Genomic DNA, 25,202 nt, shown 5'->3' on the forward strand with positions numbered 1-25,202 from the left:
CTATATAAAAGGAGGGAATATATGTGTTAAAGGTATAGATATTTTTTCTTGAGAATGCACAAAGTGCCTCTGTTTTCACAAACTTTACACATGAAGCAAGTAACTCGTGTTTACTGATATAAAGAGTATAGATTGATTTTATCAACAGAAATTTGATTGATAATCTAAGTGTGCTTTTTATCATCTATATTGTAAAATTCATGGATACTGGTTATAATTTTAAAATGCTGAAAATTTAAGACTAAGATTAAAATCACTCCATGCTCTAAGTCCAACCAATGCTTATTAGTGACTGTTTTGATCCACCGTGATGCGGTCGTTTCCAAGTATAGAAGAAACACTACCCAAATCATTCACTTTTTGTGTGTGTGTTGTTATGTGGCGCTGGTTGACTCTATGGTAGAGCTCTGGATGTTGAAGCTGACGAGCTAAGTTTGAAGCCGTCAGATACCACAAAACATTCAACCCAATTTAAATTGTGGGAGCCTTATAAGAATTAGCAGTCAACCCATTATCGTGGACGGTGGTAAGGTGCTGTTCACTGGCCGCAAAAAAAGGGGGGGCGGTAACAACGAGCAATAGCAGCTTTGCTACAGATGCAAATACTTTTGGTGTTGTTTTAAAATAACAAAACGACTATTTTATAAAAATTCATTAAGTGCTGTTTAATATTTACTCAGTAGAGGGCGTTTTGAAACTTACAGAACTATCCAGCTTATTCTTTCTACATTAAGGTTAAAGTGGCATGTTAAGTTTAGGTATTTTATTAAACTTTTGAGTGTTATAAAGCAATTCTGAAACACTGCTATATATTTCAAAGGTATTGAAAATTAGCGAAAGACATTCTTATATTTTATAAAGCACTAATCTATTTGCCGATTCTGTAATTTTATTTCAAATTGCTTTCCTTCTTACATTGCATTTTTTATAATTCTATAGGTGTTAGTGTTTTCGTTTTAATTGTTAGGTAACCTGTGCTGGAGGGTAGCAATTGTAAAGCTACGAAACCGGTTCCTCAAATATGTGGCAGAGGAATGTTTGAGAACAAATAGGTATAATAAATAAGGTAACAAATAAATGTTACATGTTCTGAAGCATTTTTCATTGCTTTTTTATTTTTTGAGAAGGCTCATTGGAGTGAACTTATTTATTTTCGACTTTTATACATATAAGTTAATAGAGCGACGTGTGTCTGGCTCTTGTTTTAGCATGAAGCTCTTCTGGTGGACACGACGGTGTGTGTGTGTGTCTTTTGTGTGGATGTTTTTGTTGCATGAAACCCTTCTGCTAAACATGAAAGTCTGTGTGTTTTTATGGCGCAAAACCCTTCTGGTAGACACGACGGCCTTCGTGTTGCTGTTGCATGAAGTTGAGGGTAAACATGACAACCTTTGTGTTGCTCTTGCATGAAGCTCATTTGATAGATATGATGATAGTCTGTGTGTTGTTGTTGCCTTAAGCTCTGATGGTAAACATGAGAGTGAGTGATGTTGTTGACTTAAGTTCTGCTGGTGGACATGAGATTGTGTGTTGTTGTTATTGCCTTAAGCTCTGATGGTAGACATGAGAATGAGTATTGTCGTTGTCTTAAGCTCTGATGGTAGACATGAGAATGAGTATTGTCGTTGTCTTAAGCTCTGATGGTAGACATGAGAATGAGTATTGTCGTTGCCTTAAGCTCTGATGATTGACATGAGAATGAGTATTGTCGTTGTCTTAAGCTCTGATGGTAGACATGGGAGTGAGTGTTGTTATAAGCTCTGATGGTAGACATGAGATTGTGAGTTTGTGTTACCTTAAACTCTAATGATAGACATGAGATTGCGTATGTTTTGTTTTCGAAACAAAATGACATGATAACGCTAATAACACTGGTAAGAAAATGAACTGATTTTATCCAAAAACGCAAAGTATTTCAAGGGTCAATTATAAAACACATGTATTTGCTGCAGTTAGTAAAATCTGACTAGAAAAAGTTTTGTAATTAAGTTTATTTGTATAACAAACATGAAAGTTAGAGGGGGTAAAGTTAAACAAATGAAAAGACTGAGTAGAGAAAGTAACAATGGAGTATAAATACCATGACGACACAGATTGTATAAATCCAAAAAAAAAACTTAAATAAGTAGAGAATTAATGTACGTTAGAATAGAAAGAAAAAAAAGGTTGAAAGACTGGACAAATTACGTCCTTTAGAAAGTGTACAGTGTCTAGTCGCTCTAGTGTATTTGCCTACTGTGCCTAAAATGTTCGCATCAACTCGGCGTTCAGCAGGGCCGACCTGTAGAATTAACACAGAGGTCGCCAGTGTCAGAAACTCTATTCATCATAACCAGGAGTACAGCCGCGATTGGCCGCGGAGAAACCCTAAGGACTTCAACGAAGCTGCACGCCTCAATTAGTCACAGCGAGGGGCGGGCCCACGAGCCATCAACTGTGAGTTCCCCGAGTGGCCAATGTAGCGAATGAGAGCAAAGCAGTAGGACTTTCGAACGCGAGAGCTCTGACGTAGCTGTAGCTTTCTCTAAAGTACAACAACTGTTTAGCTGAAGCTGTTCATTTGTCGACAGGCTGTGTTGAGAACCTCTTCTAAAGCTAACCTATACACTTAGTGTTGAAGTTGATTTTAAAGTTTAATGGTGCAAGAAGTTTGGTGGTGCTCGGGGGCCAGTCCGTGGACTGAGGGCACAAACATAGAGTTTTGTGGAACTTCAGATCCTCCCAGTCAGTGTGAACAACAGTCGTACTCGATCATGGCTAGCACCATTAATTTTGGGGTAAGTAACATGGAAACGTAAAATTGGAGCTTTAACTTAGCCATGAAATGAACATAGCGCGAGAAGACTAGGGGTATCAGCAGAGCTTCTTTTAATCTCAAACTTTTAACTGTTCTTTTATGTTTTAAGATAAGTTCCCCTGAGATAAGAATACTAATAACAAACTATAATGCAAAAGCCAATGTTTTAGTTTGTTACAAGTTACATGTATGTTTTAAATAATTTAATATAGCTAAGTCGAAAACAAAACTGAGAATCGGTTGGTAAACAGGTTTCAATTGATTCCTGCGAATGTCAATAGTTTTATAAGTTTATTTGATTGATTATAACCCTTATTTTCATAATTTCCGGTATTATTTCTTCAAATTTATATGTGACTATCCCACAAAAATTCCATTTATTTGAAACATGAACTTTGTATTTCTGACTTGGATACGTAATGATTTAGTACGTTCAGAAAATAGACGTAAAGGTGGGCTGAAGACAACCTGCCCGTTGTGGTATAATCACGAGTGTTACTTGCAGCCCTCGGTTTACCTTTCCTTTCGAAACACATCTTTACACCCTATTTCTTCCACATCTGTCGTCAGATTGTGTGAAGATTGATACAACAATGTATTCTTATTACATAAATTCGCAACAAGCTGAACATGAAAAAAAAAAAGAAAACCAACAAAATCAACTACATTCGCCATATTTTTTGTCATGGCGGTTCTTAAATTGTAGTCTTTCTTGTACAGATTCAAATAACTATTTTCAACTTTGAATAATCATGTAATAAAAGGTTGATAAACGTAATCTTCTACAACTGAAAGTTTGTTGACTGTGTAACATGTTATTTTGGGGCAAGGAAAAATAAGCATTTCCTTTTTGTATGATAATGTATTTATGTTTTTTCCCGTTCAACATACATATTCGTACAGACTTTTTTACCATGTTGGATTTATTTCATTTGTTTTAATGTTAAGTTATCTTCGTGTACAAACTTTTACATTTTTCGAGTCAGTCCGTTTTTAACTTATTCAAAGTCGATGTGTTACCAAGGTTAGGTTTAGTTCAAAAGTTAGCTTCTTTGAATTGGTTCGTGTGTTTTGTTGATATGCAATAGGCTATCTGTGCTCGACTCACCGCGGGTTTCGAAACCTGATTTTTAAGGTTATAAACGTTTTAGGAGCTATTTGTATGTTGTTTAGATTTTTTATATCTTTAAAAGGTCCATATTTTATTCTTAGATAATATTATAGTCTAAGTAAACGCAGTTTGTGTTTTTTATGGATCTTTCTGTTTTTTTAAAGGTTTTTATTTGGGCACTATAGTTTTCAGTATATATATAAAAAAAAATCTCAAGTGACGGCATGCCTCCACTCGCTTGTTACACACTTGAGTTTTGAATATCGGCCAACAGGCTTAACCCAACACTGTATAAGGGTAAGGTGAACAAGTAAAGAAACCGACTTGTTCAACAAACAGATGAGTGTGTGTAAATATATATATATATATATGTGTGTGTGTGTATGTGTTAAAGTTGGAGAACAAACCGTGACTCTTCGCTCCTTATAATCTTGTTTGCTAAAGAGATTAAACTTGGTATCCAATTCGAAATCGAGCACGTTGTTTACTCGTGTCCAACAGTTACGAAGGAAAGTCGAGGGTAGAAACCTAACGCTTACACTACAGTGTTATGTATATCTAACCAGCGGGAGTCAGTGTAGGCAAATAGAACAGAGGAGAATTACATGAATAACAGAGTTACAGATATTCATTTGTTACAAAACTTGCATAATATCTGTTACATTTTATTTCATATTATTCATGTTATTCGCTTCAAAAGTTAACGTTTTTTAATCGTAACAAGAATTACGTCTGTTGTTGAAACGTTACATTGGTCTATTGTTGAAACGTTACATTGTAATTTTTTATTTTAGAGGGCCTCTTGAGATGCTTATAAGGCCTGGCATGGCCTGATAGTAAAGACGTTCGACTCACAATCTGAGGGTCGCGGGTTCGAATCCCCGTCACCGAACATGCTCGCCCTTTCAGCCGTGGGGGCGTTATTATGTTTCGGTCAAATCCACTATTCGTTGGCTGAAGAGTAGCCCAAGAGTTGGTGGTGGATGGTGTTGACTAGCTGCCTTCCCACTAGTATGTCACTGCCAGGCCGAAGTAGCTTTCATTTATCAGTATGTGTATGTACTGATAGCTTTACTTTGTTAACTACATAGCTACAAAGCGGTTGTGAAATAGTGTTTGTTTAGGCCTATAAAGTGTGGCTAGAAAATTTGTTTACGTTTTACTTAACTACATTAATCGAAATATTATTCTACTGTATCTGACAAATCATAGTGTACTATTGTTTTGTTATACGTAACTTTGACTGGTTTGTTCCTTATTCCAATGTAACTCTGCCACATATACAGACCGCTATACGGTTTCTTCACAACAGACTTCTAAAGATAGTACACATTGTTTCCGTACCTTTAGCTGTATTTGTTTTTACAGGGATTCACTAGAACAGTCTTGTAGACATGCTATACTGACGTATCATACGTTTAGCCCTATTGGTTTTTACAGGGATTCACCAGAACAGTCTTGTAGACATGCTATACTGACGTATCATACGTTTAGCCCTATTGGTTTTTCCAGGGATTCACTAGAACAGTCTTGTAGACATGCTATACTGACGTATCATACGTTTAGCTGTATTGGTTTTTACAGGGATTCACTAGAACAGTCTTGTGGACATGCTATACTGTCGTATCATACGTTTAGCTGCTATTGGTTTTTACAGGGATTCACTAGAACAGTCTTGTGGACATGCTATACTGTTGTATCATACGTTTAGCTGTATTGGTTTTTACAGGGATTCACTAGAACAGTCTTGTAGACATGCTATTCTGTCGTATAATACGTTTAGCTGTATTGGTTTCTCCAGGGATTCACTAGAACAGTCTTGTAGACATGCTATACTGACGTACTCATACGTTTAGCCCTATTGGTTTTTACAGGGATTCACCAGAACAGTCTTGTGGACATGCTATACTGTCGTATAATACGTTTAGCTGTATTGGTTTTTACAGGGATTCACTAGAACAGTCTTGTGGACATGCTATACTGCCGTGTCATACGTTTGGACTAGGGACAAAATTTCGATGTGCGATATGCACGATAATCGGTGACGGGTAACAGGAACTGTCGAAGTGAGGATTGACTAGAGTCCACGGGTGCAACCATTACGAGTGTTTATCGTTAAGCTGTGAGTTCGGCAGTAACAAAACGATCAACGAATGGAAAGTGGCAGTCAGTATGTCACATCGGTTCATCGGTACGGGGAGAAAATTGAGTTTGTAATGAATAGTTATGTGGAATTTGTGGCGACCCTTGTGAAGAGTAATGAATTAAGAGTTATTAATGTGATTGGCAGGTTTTAAAGACGTATTATATTTGAATAATTATTAAATACCCATCGATACCGATACACAAAGGAAAAGAAATAAAACACCAACATGTAAGTACGTATTAAAATTAACGCTGCTTTTGATCATTTATAAGTGTTGCTTACTATAGTTTTACTTTAACCCTTCTTATCAGTGCCAGATTTCATCATATCTTTCCTTTTTAAGAGTAATTTTCAAGCCACTAATAAATGTAACCAGCTGTTAATAGTAGGGAAACTCACGAGCGTTTAAAACGTTTTTAGTTCTCAGACGTATTCTTTAACATTTATCAGCCTGGCGTTCCTCTTGAACGAGTAAATTCCAGAAATCCAGATTTGTTTACTAATTCTTAATGTATTCAACCAATATGATGTTGGCATATAACATAAGACATGATACGTTATTAGTCGTACGAGAAACTTTGATTATCAGTGTTTTTTTCGACTCGGTAAGTGTGCTAAATCTTAACGTACGGTTGTAAGTTGAAGGAGATTAAAAAAAGCAGTATTATGGCAATCCAACACGAATCCTCTCCCCAAACGTGCTCGCCCCTTTCAGCCGTGGGGACGTTATAAGGTGACTGTTAATCCCACTGTTTGTTGGTACAGAGTAGCTCAAGAGTTGACGGTGAGCGGTGTTGACTAGCTGCCTTCCCTCTAGTATATCACTTCAAAATTATGAACAGTTAGCGCAGATAGCCCTCGAGTAGCTTTGCGCGAAATTCATACCAATTTCAATCTTCATACACAACTGTGTGATTGCTGATAATTTGCAATAAAATGCTATCTTTATTGGACGATTGTGGTTGAAAGTTTGATAAAAACGAATTCGCAAAAAAACAACATAGATATTGAACTGAAAATAAAGGATTGACTACACAGACTTTGCAATAATGAAGACACAAATGGATCTATTTATTAAATTAAATGTGAAAATTGTGTGTATATATATATTGGAGCAACTTATAGAAGTATAAAGTCAAAATTAACTGAACAGTTAAATGGACCATCACATGTAAATGAACACAAAAAAATCAACCATAAAATAAATTATGAAAACATAAGAATAAAAGGGGGGTAGGTAATAGAAAAATGAAGGAAGTAATAATAAAAATACTCGTATATAATATAAGTATTGCCCCCAGTGGCACAGCGGTATGTCTGCGGACTTACAACACTGGAATCCGGGTTTCGATACCGTGGTGGGCAGAGCACAGATAGCCCCTTGTGTAGCTTTGTGCTTAATTACAAACAAACATAAGTATTAATGAATAATGTTCCTTTTACCATTGTTGAATGCTCTCTGTCACGGTTTAAAAGCCAACGTTGCTTCTATTCTGAATAAGTGAAACGACGGTGAACCCCCAGAAGATATAACAAAGAATTTTTATACACTTAATGTTTCGGCTTTACACATGGTTATGTTTCTGTGTTCTATTAGAGCAAAGCCACATTGGATTATCTGTTTTGTCCACTGCAGGGAATCGAACCCTGGATTTTGACGTTGTACGTCCGTAAACTTACCGTTGTTCCATCGGAGGACCTGAATTCCAGATGATATAACGAATAATTTTTATGCACTCAACGTTTCGGCTTTACGCCTTGTTAGGAGCTGAATTTTCTCAAGTTTTCACCAGAGCCGATGCATTGTTAGATCAAAGGATTACGAAGTCACTTGTTATAGAAAAACGTAAACCAGTAACTAATAAAAGTTATGGATGGCCTACATATCTTAAATTTAATCAAATATTAACTAACTTTCTGAATGAGAATATGTTAACAAGTAAATAAAACTTATACACTATTTAATAAGTTTGCTTAATTTTATCTAACTTTTCCGCATAAACTTTCCGTTTACTATGATACCAGATTTTTTTTAGCCGCGGCATAGCGTCTCGTAGAATGGCTCCTAGTTTTTCAAGTACAAACTTTCAGCTCATAGCTCCATCATCTCTTGACCGATTTGAGATATAATTAGTTTTAGACTCAGGAGGTCAATCCCTTTAGATTGATGTATTTGACCACGCCCAAGGTCTCATAGATTAATTTACTCTAATCCTGCCCAAAAGAATTTCAATTTGAGGATAGGCTGGTAGAGATCCTGATGACTAATAAAATCGAATCGGCTATACGCGGACCCCACGCTTGGTATTGCTGACGCAAAAAATATAGCTAATAAAAAGGAAAAAAAGGTCCCGTAGATTAATTTACTCTAATCCTACCTAAAAGAATTTCAAGTGCTGCGGCCATTGAGGATTCTATCTTGTCTTTGTTTAACAACAACACTTAAATTGTTTACTTATGTGCCACAAGCTTTGTTATAATGCAAGTGGCCACACGGTTGATATTCTGTAGTATATGGTTGAATTTAGAATATTACAGTTTATTGTTTGAGTGATAGAGAGCTCTTTATAAAAAGTTAAGCACCTGATGAGGGTTTAAAGTCAAGACGTTAAGTTCAGTTGAGCACTAGGTAACAATCCCAGGCGTTGTGCTGACCTCTCACATGGAGGCCAGCTGCCTCGCAGGAGCTAGAAGAGAGTTCCTCTACCGATTTTACCAGTGGCCTTCTGCCTGTATACTGTCCTATTGGTCTTTTGCTTTTCTTAGCTACACCATCTAGTACTTGGTTTTCTAACAATCTCTTTCCCTCCAAATATTGATGAAGACGTTTCATGATTGCTGTTTTCGCTTCAGTAGTGCAGAGGAGTCGATATCCTACGAGTAGAATTGTACTGAATCTTATATAGGGTCTTTTCTTGCGACCATTTCAGCTTCCTCATATATTAGCCTTACCTCTGCTTCGCTCAGAACATACATCGAGTGGATGACCTTACAATGCATTTGCTTTTTCTGCCACCCTTCTGTGAACCAACTAATGTGAATTTTACACAGTACAGCCAGCAAGTCAATTGCAAATACTAAGTTGGCAGCACTGTCTATTTGCGGTTCATTGCTTTCAGCAATCCAGAGGAGACGTTGCTTTATGGCTTTCAGATCCATCCTTGTGGAAAGTTTGACTACTCTACCAGCCCTAGGCACAATGTTGGTGTTTCGCGAGATGATGAATGCCAACCAGTTCTCTTCGTCGACATCTGTGGCTAGTAGCAGAAACGTTAAGCGAATAAAAGCTCTTTGTAAGATCTCCCGAAGTCCATTGTCGTTTCATTTATTCATAATTATGTTCAATATAACCCAGTCAGCATTATGCAAGAAAAATATAAAAAAATGCGTAAGTATATTCTGTTCTCTTTTTCCCAAGTGATGAAACTTCGCTGAGGATTGGAACATCTTGGTCCTGATTTATAGTTTCTTTTCCGTTACCCAAGAAAAGCTGAAGCTTTTTTATAGAAGTTTTGGGCAAATACTCGGGTTCGTCGTCACACATATTCGATACATATTGTATGTGTCTAATTTGTTTTAAATAAGAGAATAGATTCGGTATAAAGTGTGGTATGACCAATAAAATTTATACGTGAAAAGTTAACCAAAGATGTATGTAACCGTATTTGAACCAAGTTTCTTTTCGTCAGTTATTTGCCCGTTTATTTTATCGCAGGTTTAAACCGATATTAAGGGTGTTCATTTTACCTTCGAAAGAAACGAACTGCCTGAAACAGAAGCTATCTGTCTTCGATTTATTTAAAACGAGTCCCCCGGTGGGACAGTGGTAAGTCTACGGATTTACAATGCTAAAATCAGGGGTTCGATTCCATTCGGTGGACACGGCAGATAGCCCGTTGTAACTTTGCTATATAAACAACACATCGGTGGACACAGCAGATAGCCCGTTGTAACTTTGCTATATAAACAACACATCGGTGGACACGGCAGATAGCCCGATGTGGCTTTGCTATATAAACAACACATCGGTGGACACGGCAGATAGCCCGATGTGGCTTTGCTATACAAACAACACATCGGTGGACACAGGTAGATAGCCCGATTTGGCTTTGCTATATAAACAACACATCGGTGGACACAGTAGATAACCCGGTGTGGCTTTGCTATACAAACAACACATCGGTGGACACAGTAGATAACCCGGTGTGGCTTTGCTATACAAACAACACATCGGTGGACACGGCAGATAGCCCGATTTGGCTTTGCTATATAAACAACACATCGGTGGACACAGTAGATAACCCGATTTGGCTTTGCTATATAAACAACATATCGGTGGACACGGCAGATAGCCCGATTTGGCTTTTCTATATAAACAACTCATCGGTGGACACGGCAGATAGCCCGATGTGGCTTTGCTATATAAACAACATATCGGTGGACACAGTAGATAACCCGTTGTAACTTTGCTATACAAACAACACACACACGTTATTTGAAATGATATACAACCTTCTTCACTGGGAAGTTCTTATTTGTACTTTAAGTTTGAAAGCTGTTGTGAAGTAATATAAATCTGCTATGGATAACATCCTCGTGAATTCAAAACGTTATTTGTATTAAGTAACATAAGTCTGTAAGTACTATTAAATGTTGAATATAGCGATTATCTCTAGATATATATATGTCCGATTAACCTTGTTCTCGTTACATTAACTGTCATGTTTCCAACAGGATAAAAACTATTTTATACATTGCTGTCACAAAATATTTTATTTTTCTTGCATATAATTATTGCTGTATAGATTTTCTTACTGAACGATTTAATTTAATATATTTCTAATATAGTTTACATATATTACTCTTTCAATCTTATTACACTTGCAGTTAAACTTGGCCACCTTTGTTATTGTTTCATTTTCCTAATTTGTAAACACTAATACAAGTGGTTATACGGAGGGATCTCAATGCGAAGAAAATTTGAAGCATGGAAACGATTTAGGTTTTGTTTTATTTAAGGGGTTCAACAGTTTGCGTATTTTATCCAAGTCCTTTTGATAGATTTATATTGCTATTACATTATATTTTCACTACTAATAGAACAGTATCATACGAGTATGAATTTATTGAAGATTAATTTAATTTAGAATCTACTTTGCCATTTATATCCAACAAAACAATGTAGAATTCCTTATGCTGGACTCCATTTGAAGCCAATCTAGTATCGGTATATGCATCATTGATCTTTGTAATTATAAGCCTTTCACCCAAACAATTAATATAACGATTTAACAAGGATCTCCGAAAACTGTAATCGTGCAATTTACATAGAGATAGTTTATTATCCATGATGGCAAAAACAGATTTGTAAAAAGCTTCTTGAAATCTAAAGGGTTGATGTTAAGATCGATTTGTAATTAACTGGAGTCTAAGAACTCCTCTAAACATCTCAACTTAGTTGTTCTACAAATTCAAGAAAGTTGTTCATGAGCTCAAATATTCAAAAATCCTCTGTTGCCCCGTTTTATGAGGGTCTAAGTCAGAAAAAAAAAACAACTTTCATCTAGAAAAATGATCATTTGTGATTTAATCCAAGAATTGTACATTAAAAACAGAAAAAAAAACTGAGAATCCAACAACAATGTGGGAAGGGTAAGATGTGCCCTAGTAAGAAAGGTGTAAGAAGAGGTAAGATATACAGTCTGTCACGTTTAACCTATATCAACATAAAATTCGGGCAACAAAGAGCCATTTGGCTTGCCCTTTCACACCCAATTTTAAGAAAAGCATAATTTTAAACTCGCCCTTTACTCTTCAGGAAATCGTCGGTTCTTTCTTAAACTCTACCAATCACATTGTTCGAAGAATAAAAGCATTTAGGCGCGCCTATCGCCGTAATCAATCAATCGTGGTTAGGGCGCTTGACTCGAAATTTGAGGGTCGCGGGTTCGAATCCTCGTTACCACCAAACATGCTCACCCTTTCAGCCGTGGGAGCGTTATAATGTGACGGTCAATCGCACTATTCGTTGGTAATAAGAGTAGCCCAAGAGTTGGCGGTGGGTGTTGATGACTAGCTCCCTTTCCTCTAGTCTTTCAATGCTAAATTAGGGACGCCTAGCGCAGGTAGCCCTCGTGTAGCTTTGCGCGAAATTCAAAACAAACCAAAACTAATCAATCAAACATCTGAATTTAGGTCTTGTGTAGACGTGGGATGGTCAGGTGCAGCTTTGACCATTTCTTCCCTCCTTGACTATTGTTTTAATATAAGCTTGTAGTGGTTCTTTTTTGTTTTATTGACTATTTATCCTTTTCAGGGCCATGTCCATGAATTTTATGCTATGGCCAATGTAGGTTAAGCTCTGGAATGGGGTGACTTTTATTTTTATTTGGTTCTGGATATTTAATTACTTGGTTGTGTGATATAGGGGCTCATGAATAAGTGGAAGATGCGTGGAATAACAGGTATAAAGTGTTGTTTGGCTATTTATATTAAGAGTGTGAAACTATCTGTAGGATTTTGGGGGGTTCTGTACTGTTCTATGAAATACATGACTGTAATTTTAATGGCTTCGAAGATGGGATTTGTTTGGTTCGGTTTCAAATGTATTCGATTGTTGACTTGCTATGATCGGTCTATATCGCCGTTCGATCATCATCGGAATTTAAGTCTTGCGTAGACCTGGGAGAGTCAGGTGCATGTTTGACCTCTTCCTCCCTCTTGGACTGTTATTTCAACTGAGACTTGTAATATTTTTTATTTTATTTTCTGTTTATTCCATCCTTCTAATTTCCCGCTAGAAATGCGAATCGAACGCACAAAATCAACAAACAAAGCCTAATCTGCACAGATGACGATCTCAGCTGCCGAATAGTATCCAATATGGCGTATGTTGTTGCTATTCAAAAAATCTGTAATATTTGCAGTTGAAAATTGTTTACGTTTTTTTTTCATGAGAAAACGGACCAAAAATGGCGTCAAATCGCTCCAGTGTTTTCTATTGATTTTGTTCAAGCTGACGATGATTCTGACTCTGAACCTGAATTATCTGACGATGATTTCGAGCGTGATATGACTGATATGGATAGTTATAGTAGTAATGTCGAAGCTGGGCCCTTGGGGGTAAGTGATAGCGGCGACACTGGCAGTGATTACACAGTTCCCATTTCCAAAAAGGCCAAATTTCAAGGTGCAGGACATAATAACAATATATCTGTTGCCATTGCTAGTACACGTGGGTGTACAACTACACATACTGGTCCTCCCAGAGTCAGACCCAGGTAATTTATTCGTGTCAACTAAGAAAAACAACAACAACTAATATTTCTCAAATGTGGCGACCATATTGGATGTGTGACGTCATAATTTGTATCATCAGATTATACTAAACATTTTGAATGGGCTCCTCCTACTTCAAACGTGTGATATGATAACTCAAATGTGTTAACTTGCACTCACTATAGTTAAAGATCATAAGCATATTTAATTAGCAGTACACAGCGGTATGTCTGCGGACTTACAACGCTAGAAACCAGGTTTCGATACCCGTTGTGGGCAGATCACAGATAGTCCACTGTGTAGTTTTGTGTTTAATTACAAACAAACAAATCATTTATTTTTAATTTCGTTCTACGCGCCCCCCCCCCAGTGGCACAGTCGTATGTCTGCGGACATACAACGCTAGAACCCGGGTTTCGATACCCGTGGTGGGCAGAGTACAGGTAGCCCTTTGTGTAGCTTTGTGCTTAATAACAAACAAATTCGCTCTAAGTAGGCAGCTTGCTCTGATCGGAAGTTAATATTGATTAAAAATACAAACAAAAAGGCCAAGCACTGAACCTTTTGGCATGCCACTATCAACAAAACTTACTGGTGAAATAATATTATAACCAAAAATAATTAAATAAATAACGAGCAGATGCGGGTACTGAAGCACTATGATCCACATCTAAACCTGCCATTCGCTGGCTGATGCTAACTGTGGGAAGATAGTTGATCCTGATGAAACAAAAATGCAAGGGAAAAAATTCATGAAATAAAAATGAAACTACTAGGGCTGATAAGTAACACATTTTAAACATCATAATAATTATCTGTACGAACAGTAGAATAAAACGTAAGATATCGGTGATTAATTCTATTTATAAAATTAAAAATTCAGGTTACCCTGTAAATTCCTAAAATTAGTAACCCAAAAAAAATTAGTCAATTAGGTCAAAAACTAAGAGCGGTGCTAAAAGAAAAAAAAGGGGGGACGAATAAAACTAGGGCAAACTAACACTATGGGAAGGGTATAAATATATCATAGCAAGAAATTCATCTTGGAAGAAGAACCCTTACAACGGTTTGAACACACTGTCCATCAGATGTAACCTTTATTCGCAAGCCCCATGCGTGAAATAAAATTAGAAAAAAAAAACAATCTGATTTATTGAGTGTTAGAAACGGATACGGGTGTTCATGTCCACAATTTCTGGTTAAATCTGGTCTATGATGCATTTCTACATTTGTGGGGGTCGTGCGTCTGCAGTCTCCTACTATGGATATACGTTCTACCCTTTTAACATCATAGTTTTCTTATGTGCAACATTTTGTGTTTCTAACCAAGTCATCTGAACACGTTTATATATATATTCACGCACACACACTTGCAAACCAAATCTATCTGTACTACAAAATCGAACATAGTATTTGTCAGTCGAACCATATCATTGTTTCATCAAGCGAATCTTAACAAATCAAAATGAAAAACGAAATTCCATTTTTAAAAATAATAATAATAATTGGACTCGCGTATGTGTATGTAAAGGCTGTTTCTAATTCTGCCCCCCCCCCTCCGTGTTTCAGCGGTAAGTCTAGGGATATATAGGGTTTCGATACCCTCGGTGGACATAGCACAGATTACAGGTTTGCGCTTAACAACAAAACAAATATAATTTTGTATGAGAATGACCTTCACATCTTTACACTGACAAGGGATCGCTCGTGCTTGAACTCGACCGTAGGTTAAATTCCCTATCGGTAAGCCGATAGTTGGCTGGCCTCCTTGATTTGGCACATGTTAATTGTAGCCTTCAAATAATAGTTTACATATTTTGACGCTGGCCTCTTTGATGTTACACAGGTTAACTCTAGCCTTCAAATAATAGTTTACATATTTTTACACTGGCCTCTTTGATGTCACACAGGTTAATTGTAGCCTTCAAAAAATAGTTTACATGTTTTTGCGTCCTGCAATTTCAATACCCTAAACTTGGAGAAAGAACACAGAAACAATTTTGAGGCAATTTGTCGTGTCTTAACCTCATTAGCCTTCTGGTGGCGTTTGCGGTAACCGATATTTGACGTGAAATAATTTGGAACTATTTTTGTTAGGATTCATTTTTCAAAGTCAATAACTGATCACCAGTTTAATGACAGGATGACTGCATATATTTAGCACGCGAGAAAATCATCCCGAGCATATATTACTTTTAGGCAGTCTTTTTTTTCCTCAAGCGTTACTCTTTGGAAATTAACGTTTGTATAGGTGTAATGTCCTCATCCTATTGTGATTGTTTTAAATGAATAATTAGTTTTAGCAGAAGGTTAACCTGCTTTTATGCTCTGCCTTTCGATGACAAAATATCAAGTAAATGAAAATATAAATATACGTTAAAATAAGTAAACATGAGAGGCCAATGATGTATATCCCAGGAGACTATTTTTCCTTTCTTTGTTTTTAGTAATAAAGTTCGTCAAACGATAAGTTACCTGTTTAGTATTGCGTAGCAGATGAGGTGCTTAATACACATTTGTATACATATACTATAGTTTTACGACAAGCTGTTTCAAAATTAGCCTGTTTCTTAACTAACACTAGCCCTAATAATACTTAATCAGTTATATGAAGGTACACACGATGACGTAGTTTGTGAAACAAAATATGTAATTACGTTAGGCTATTCATCATGTGCTAATTTAACCGTTATGGGTGGAACATGTGATTAGCACAGCTACTATTCTCTAGGTCATCAGTTGGTGAAACATTCCTATATTGTTGTAGTTTAAATACTGTCTGGGACCCTTGTTTACCGCAGTTGGCGTGTATTGTTGTAGTCGACTTTTTTTAAGTTTAAATACTATCTGGGGCCTTTGTTTACCGCAGTTGGCATGTATTGTTGTAGTCAACTTCTTTTAAGTTTAAATACTGTCTGGGGCCCTTGTCTAACTTAGTTGGCCTGTATTGTTGTAGTCAACTTCTTTTAAGTTTAAATACTATCTGGAGCCTTTGTTTACTGCAGTTGGCGTGTATTGTTGTAGTCGACTTTTTTTAAGTTTAAATACTATCTGGGGCCTTTGTTTACTGCAGTTGGCGTGTATTGTTGTAGTCGACTTATTTTAAGTTTAAATACTGTCTGGGGCCCTTGTCTAACTTAGTTGGCCTGTATTGTTGTAGTCAACTTCTTTTAAGTTTAAATACTATCTGGGGCCTTTGTTTACCGCAGTTGGCATGTATTGTTGTAGTCAACTTCTTTTAAGTTTAAATACTGTCTGGGGCCCTTGTCTAACTTAGTTGGCCTGTATTGTTGTAGTCAACTTCTTTTAAGTTTAAATACTATCTGGGGCCTTTGTTTACTGCAGTTGGCATGTATTATTGTAGTCAACTTATTTTAAGTTTAAATACAGTCTGGGACCCTTGTCTAACGTAGTTGACCTGTATTGTTGTAGTCAACTTCTTTTAAGTTTAAATACTGTCTGGGACCCTTGTCTAACGTAGTTGGCATATATTATTGTAGTCAATTTATTTTAAGTTTAAATACAGTCTGGGACCCTTTTCTAACGTAGTTGGCATGTATTATTGTAGTCAACTTCTTTTAAGTTTAAATACTGTCTGGGGCCCTTGTTTACCGCAGTTGGCATGTACTGTTGTAGTCGACTTCTTTTAAGTTTAAATACAGTCTGGGACCCTTGTCTAACGTAGTTGGCATGTATTATTGTAGTCAACTTATTTTAAGTTTAAATACTGTCTGGGGCCCTTGTTTACCGCAGTTGGCAGCTGCAAAGAGTTAACACTCTTGAGATATTCAGTAGATAAGAAAATATAGACTTTATAGTGTGGCAAGATACGAAAACAAAGTTTATTCTTTATCAATATTAATTTATTATCACTTATAACCCATATACGTACAGTTTTCAATTATGTCTAACTTTAGCAATACAACTTGAAACGTTGTAAGGTAATTTCTGCTAATGTGTTTTTAATGTATTTTGAATTTTTTTACATCATTTTAAAGGTTAATATCATCAGACAAAAGTCGGGGTCTTTAAAAACAAAAATGAATTAACAGTGTATCACAATACTACCTTTTCATTGCTTTCATTACCTTCTCATTAAGGCAATGTAACAATATCAAGTTCATTGAATGTTTTGTTTTTTACAGCTGTCAAGATCGAAGGTTTGATTCTGTTCTGAACAATACTAGACTTTTAAGGTACCAGTTTAAATATCTCTTTGGGCGATGTTATATATGCCCTCGTGTCTTCATATAAACGTTGGCGCTATGTAAGGCAAAACTTTTAACTGATGAAGTTATTGCGAAATGTCTGGCCACAAAACACGTGTCTTGTAGGAACTTCTTAGATTTAGTAAAATGTACTAATTAAAAAAAGAAACGGTTGTGCTGGAACAAATTAGTAGTAATTATGAGACTAATATCAGAAAGTATGGATATAGATAATGCTCGACAATTCTTTTCATTAATTACATACACTAACTCTTCTTCTTTCTCAAAAGAACACATTTAAAGTTTTATAAAAGTTTTCTACTTTATTCATTTCTGCACTGTATGTTTGGACTAAACATCAACACTTGATACCAGCTTGTTCCTGCTTAGGTAAATGTTCGGCTTTTAACGAGTTTAAGATTATACAGTGTTTAGTGATTAAACACAAAACATTATCTGTTTAGGTCCTCGGCAGTGTTCCCTTCAAGCTGCGCGGCCGCACAACAAGCAATCAAATGCCGCGCACTTGATTATTTCAGCCGCGCACATCCTCAGTATTGATGAGGAGTCTCAACACGTCGACGGCCTTAATGACCCTGGCAGTCGATAGACCTGAAACCGGCCTAAAGATTCAATAGAGTTAATGGACTAAAAATACCCCCCCCCCCAAATAAAAAAAAAACTGTAAGCTCCCCACCTTGAGTTTTAAACATGATGTGTTGAACCAAGATATTTACAAATAGTAATGGAGTTTTTGACATATACAGACCAAAAGCAAAAAATTCAGTTGTGCTCGATGAAAGTTACTCTTTTGTTAAAACTACAGTTGTTTTTAACAAGATCTTATTTTCTGTATAGTAATTTATTATATTCATCCCATTATCTTACGTGTTCTCATTTAAGCATATTAATGTCTTTGAATCATCCGCTGTAATTTATGCAAACACGTATTACAAAATCACAGTGCTAAAATTTAAGTAATAAACCTGGAAATAAATTATATTCCAAATACAACTTCTAATAATTATTATACATGTCTAAACACCTTTAATGGTCTTGAACTTAATCATTAATCATAATTGTCAAACTTTTTGCTACTGTGTTGAAGCTTACTTCCGCTCAAAGTTAAGCCTTCATTTGTGAAGAAAATGGAAAGATTTAACACACAGATATTACGAAAGTGTAAGAAAATCTCGCTATTTTGAAATAACTGTCCTACCTATTTATTTCTAAGGTGTTGTTAAAAGTGCCTTAAGTGTAGAAAAAAATACCAATTTAATATTTAAAATTGTATGATATTAAATGCGATAATGTGATATTGTTGTAACGTTTTCTTTCTTGATGAGTTTTTGAATGATCTGGTGAAAATAATTCAATATTCAGACTACTTAATGAAACAAAATCAGTTTATTTTCACCTTTAAACGTTTTTACACGCTTCAAGTTGAACATTGCCATAAAGTGTTGCAAGTTGTTTTGGCCTACATGAAAAACGTTACTAGGACTAACGTACAGTCAATCCACTTACTTGTACAAAGTAGCGCAATACTCTTATATCTCAACTAACTATGCTTCACGAAACGTCATATTTATAATTTAGGTTCGAAAGTACTAGAACAAAATTTGATGTCAAATTAGAACTTTCTATTTAATGCGCCCTCTAGCTAACAGATAAATTGCAAATTAAAAAATATACAGCTTACAACAATATATTGGTTGGAAGAATGACTAAAAAAAAATATTTTCGTTATTTTTGTGAGAAAGAAAAGATTTTTAAGGTACAAAAACAACCGTAACAATCTTTGTTTTATAAGTTATTGAAACGTTTTTAAATGCATATCAGTTTCTCTGTATAATTTTTTACATACTGACCTGTGATTTTTAATATTTTGACCAATGAGTTATACATCTGATAGTTTTATCATTTTGTGTCATAGGTTACCATTCTGACACTCGAGTACTAGTCTACCTGACTAACCTCATAACGTAATGGATTAACTTCTTTTAAATTAAACTACATATAATAATAATTTTGGCATATATGAGTTTCCAGTAAATGTATTGATTTGATCGGAAATGAATTTGTTTCTTTGAGCTTTTTTTCCCATACTTAATATCATTTGTGGATTTAACACTAGGAGACTCTATACCATATAATAGCTCAGTTTATCTTCTCTTCCATATAAGAATTTCGTTATCGAAAATGAATCTGGTATTTATTGTTAAATGTTTCCTGGTGATAACTAGTCTACGTGACTACGTCTAAGTGGTGACTATCTTTATTGAGAAACTTGCATGAAAAATGTGTGATTGTTTAGGATGAACTTATAGGTCTGAATTCACAGCTGTACACGCAATGCATAATTAAACTATTTGGAAACTACCAAATAGAAAATGTAACACTTAAAAAATTAACTTATTACAACTAGTTGTTTCTTGATCACAGTGTAGGGTCAGAAGATTCGAAATGTCAAATTGTGTTAAAGCAGTATGTTCTTCTCTTTATTTTACCTAATAACTAAAATTTTTGTAATTTAAAGAAGAAAAAATCCCTATTCTTCCAAAATTTTAAATAGGTGGATAAACTTTGTGCTAAAACATTTTCTAATACTTATCAAAAAAATTCCCATTACAGAGTTTCAAAACTTTCTACAGATGTAAACGTTCTATATATTCTTCTAGTTCTGGGTAACCATGTATTATTAACAGCTTAAACACACTAATTTAAAAAAGTGAAGGGGCAATTTTTATGCCATGCCATGTACAAAGGTTAAAACTTTCAACTCTGCCCAAAGCACGGGCTCTCCTCCCTCCAATTGTGGAGTCTTGTCGTAGTATGTGTGACAGTGCACATTCCAGGCAGTGTTGCACCATCTCTAATTCCAAACCACTGACCACAGAAAGGCTGCCTTTTTTTAAATTTTAAAACACAATGTACTCAATGTAAATAATATGATTTACAATTTTTACTACTAAAGCTGTACAATTAGGGGAATTTACTATTTGATTAATCATCGTGTTCATTCATGATATCCATTCATATAATGTAATTTTTTTCACATGAAACTAAGATTGTTGTAATCAAACTCAGTAATGATGAGAAGCCCTAATTTTGATTACTTTGGCATCAGACTTGGGACAGGCTTTTCTCTCTCCAGTAATTTCTCAAAGTTCTTCTAGTAATAATGTCATATTCAATTTGATTTAAGTATCATCTGTCCTTTCCACATACTTGTATGCACACTCGATTACCCTAATTTCACCATCTTTCCTCCAGTTGACCAGTGTGATCTCTGTTCTATCATTACCCATACATTTCACATTGCTGTTTGTCTATATTCCTTCAGTGTGAAATGTTCTTTGAAAGGTTTGGGCAAAACTACCATTCAGTAGTCTCTGAGGTCCTTTGTGTATTTTATCCTATATCATTGAAAAATTGATTATTTCATCCAGTTCTTCTTTCTCTGTCATTCAAAGAGTTTTAATTTTGGAGTATCTTACATCATCTGGACCCAGTGCAGAATCCTTCTTTGTTGCTTGAAGAATCTTCTTCAATTCATCCAATATCACTGACTGACGTTTCCGACCAGGATTAGCTCAATTTCTTGTATCACAGAAGCCTGTCGATTTTCTTGTAACTGGTTTATATACCTCTTCAAGAAGATGTTACCTTTTTCGTTCATTAGTTCTAAGACATTCAACCTTTGGCCGTTTCATCTCCTTTGGCCATACCACACATCCACTTAGTGTTCTTTTCATAGTTTTTTGCCATTTTCTAAAATTGGTTTGATGTACTGGGACACCTGGATCACATTGCTGGCAGATATTGTCCCATATTGCTTGCCTAATTCTCTCTGTTTTTTGTTAAAATTCTGAGGTAACTGCATTGAGTTCTGCTCTCTTTTGATTGATCTTACCTTATTTTTAGCCGCAGCATAGCTGATCTTCCAGAGTTTTTTTTTTCTTTCAAGTACAAACGTTTAGCTCTTGAGACGGCTCTTTCTTGGCTCCATGCATGAGTAGGGACTTCTGGTCACTGCCTTTTAAAGGCAATATCTTTCAATTAAACTCAAGGAATGTAGCAAATATAAAAAGGGGTGGGTGAGTTTTTGGAAGATTACAGTTGAAACATTATTGAGTCTACTTATTTGGAATGGGACTATAAGGAATAATGTAGTTGGCTACCTCAGGCAAATATCAGATGGTAATGCAATCGAGGCAGTTTTATTAAAATAAATGATAGTGCTTCTTCCTTCAGATTAAGAAAAAAAATCCAAACTGGACCCTGATCCCATATTCAGAGTGATCAAAATGAAATTAAGCATCTACAGTGATTGAAGTCCTCTTTTTTTTGTGTGTTTCCCTCCACTGTCGATGGTTCAAAAAACACTTTTTTGTCTCTACCATATGCTAGTCTTAGTAGCTTTGTCACAACAAAGACAGAGTGAACAAGTTTAGTAGCAATCGAAGTCGAACTCAAAACCCTCTAATCACGACTCTTTCCCCCACCGAAACTAAAAACAACCTACAAGACTAAAATTGGGGAAGCGCAGATAACCTGTTATTTAGCTTTGTGCTTAACAACAACAAAATATAACAGCAATATTTTTATAACTTGGATAGTCGGAACAATATAAAATAGCAATAGCTGGAAACTAATTTCGATTAACTGATTATTTTCGTGACGATCGATTTAATCGTAATTTCTATGAATCGACTGTTGGGAAATTCAGCAAACAAACGAAATCGATTGTTGGAATAATCGGAAAACTAATTTCAGTTTATAGATTAGTTTACATGGCATTAATTTATGTAATCGCTGCTCATACACAAGTAATCGATTTGTCAATTACTTCGCCTAGTTCTGTGTACCAAGATATACAAACGATATCCTATTTATATCTTTTGTCTTTTCCTCTTCTTTTCCATTTTGTAAGTGTGTGCCCTGAGGCATGTTTTTTGTTATATTTTTTCTAACTTTTGAATATGCTTTTTTAGCTGCAATGTTTCATTCATGTGTTCCAGAAAATATTCCATCTCTTGATGAATTGGTAATGATCTTCCAAATATGTGTGTTTAAATCACTATTATGAAATTTATCAGATTCTGGTGAATAATATGTCCCACGGAATAAAAATGGCCTCCAAGTATTATTTACTAATATAAATTTGTAAATATTCTGGATAATTTAGTAATAATAATATTAATTAAAATGAAACTTTCAATTTTCCACATGTTATCAAGTAATATCAACATTTCAACCCACTTTTCCTTCAGTATTACTTCATTCAAAGATGGAACAGTCTAGTAGAAGTCCTGTTTTCTTTCGTTTAAATAATCAATATCTGAAAAAAAATCATCAAAAAATTTCATGATAAACGCACACAAAAAGTAATTTTTACATTCGTTAGGAATATTAAAGTTGATATTATTTCTAAGGAAAATTTCAGTATAATTATAAACACTTATAGGAAAACAACAAGCGGGATTAGTGACCAAACAGCACTTCAGGTAGTAATTAAGCTACAAGCTGGTGTTTTGTAATTAAGAAATTAGAATACATTTCAATGGTTCCTTAAAATATAATTATTATGCACAAAAGTTTATCTTTTTTGCGCCATTATAAAGTCATACACACTTGTGTTCAGGTTGAGCAAATTTGGTTGCAATGGGAGTCGAACCCGAGACCCTGGAATCACGCCCCCCCCCCCCCATACACACCGAATTTGAAAAAACTTGAAGTGAAAAAAAACAACCTATAAGACTAAAAGTGGCCAAAGCACAGAGAGTCAATAATGTAGCTTTGAGCTTAACAAACAGTCATATTTTTATCGCTTGATGCTCTTATCATAATTTTTGCTAAAATTGGTTTGATATACTGGGACTCCTGGTTCACATTGCATAAGGAGCCTATCTCCAATTTGTAGATTTTTCGTCTCTACTTATTACGATACTGTTATAGCAAATTAAACTGCTACATGAAACTATAATTAAGTGTAAATACGAACATTTTCTCCCACGATATGGGTCCTTTAGGCACTTTCAAAAATTGATCAAGTGAAACATCAAGTTGCAAAACTTGTGCTTTTTCACAGCTATAGGGCAATCGAGTTATATATTTGGTTGTTTTCAGCAGTGACATTAATTAAGAAATATTTTAATTATATAGCCATTAGCTTGGTAAGTTTTCCTACTTACTTGCTTTTCTGTAACAAATTAAATAGTTTTAATAACAATAGTACATTGTATACGTATCAAAGTATAATTCAGTTAAGGACAGAGTAAGGCCTAAATTGAAATGTACGTGAACTTTAAGGTAAATTATATTCTTGATGATTAACACTAATTAATCATTCAGTTTTGGCGCCAAACAACATGCGCAGTGAAGTTAACGGCACAGCGCCAACGGAAATAGCTCAAACCTACAACAAAAGACTGATTGGCGGCAAACTATTCCTCGCATTAGACCTATAACTAACCAGTCTCATGACTCGTAACTTAGACAGTTAGACTTGGTTGTAACTGAAAAATGAAACAAAAGAACTACCAAGATACTAGAGTACTGCTAGTAACATAATCATCCGTGACCGATGGCTCCTCAGATATGATGTTCTGTATTGCTTAGTTTGATCCTATAGCTCAAATAGTGGCTATGTACTGTTATTCTTGTTTTACTACTATTTGTCTTTCGTATACTATATTGTGTAGCATATAGACACCAAACACACTTTACAGTGTACACACATAGTAGTGCCATATATCAAATATATTTTTTCGCCTCTTTTCTTAATAAACCATAATGAAATTTCTATGTCTCAATTCTGGTGTAAAAACAAGAAGATAAAATAAGCTTTATTACATTTATGAGTAGGCAATTAAGATTATATCAAATTGAAACTGTAAAATGGCATTTGTAGAAGGATTTTTTTTTGTATCTACAGCAGGAAGAATAAATGCTTTAAACGCCGAAAAAAGCGAATTACTGGAAAAACAATAGATCTAAAAATTATTTTAAAAACAAGTTAACTGCAGATGTTTTGTTCATCATATTCCTCTTAATTATTTTCCATTGCGGATCGAAATTACAGGTGTGTGTAAAAAAAATAAAATAAAAAATTATTTCAGATTTATCTTTTGTCTTCCACAAGTCATTGCTCAACAAGTTTTCATTGGATACCAGAACTCGTCAATTTCGCTGGACGATGAGAGACAAAAGATTCTATAAAACGCTGTTCATATATGCAGCATAATACTTTAAAAGTTATGGCCGAAAGCCGTCGATAAATAAAAACAAAACATATAGGCCTAAAAATTGGTATAAAAACATCAATATAATTGCCGGTGTTTTTTTTTTTTTTATCGACTTACCTCTTAATTTGTCTAGAGGTATGTAAAAATAGCATTTCAGATTTTTTTTTTGTCCAGTCACATTATGAGTTCTGGTATTGAACAAAAAAGTGTTAGGCAGCGACTTCAGGGATACAAAAGATCGATCTGAAGTGCTATTTTTTTACATTCCTCTAATTATGAACTGCAGTGGACAAACTGAAAAATATATCTATAGTTAGCTTGTTTTTATAGCAAAAAAAAAGAAATTTCAAATTACATAAAATTAAATACTTGTATATATGTATGGAATTGCTATATGGCTAAATTGGTCACA

The 25,202-nt window shown here is 35.2% G+C and overlaps 1 protein-coding gene across 1 annotated transcript in view; it reads left to right on the plus strand.

Annotated features, from left to right (window-relative positions):
- Window positions 1-2,462: 2,462 nt before the first annotated feature.
- The window catches only part of LOC106465104 (transcription factor Sp9-like), a 45,106-nt gene continuing 22,366 nt past the window's right edge, over window positions 2,463-25,202 (plus strand). The window contains exon 1 of the mRNA XM_013925301.2: window positions 2,463-2,777. Coding sequence (XP_013780755.2) covers window positions 2,637-2,777 — 141 coding nt within the window. The 5' untranslated portion in view covers window positions 2,463-2,636. The remainder of the gene's footprint in view (window positions 2,778-25,202) is intronic.

Source organism: Limulus polyphemus, unplaced genomic scaffold (assembly GCF_000517525.1).
Source record: "Limulus polyphemus unplaced genomic scaffold, Limulus_polyphemus-2.1.2 Scaffold1837, whole genome shotgun sequence".
Lineage (NCBI taxonomy): Eukaryota > Metazoa > Arthropoda > Merostomata > Xiphosura > Limulidae > Limulus > Limulus polyphemus.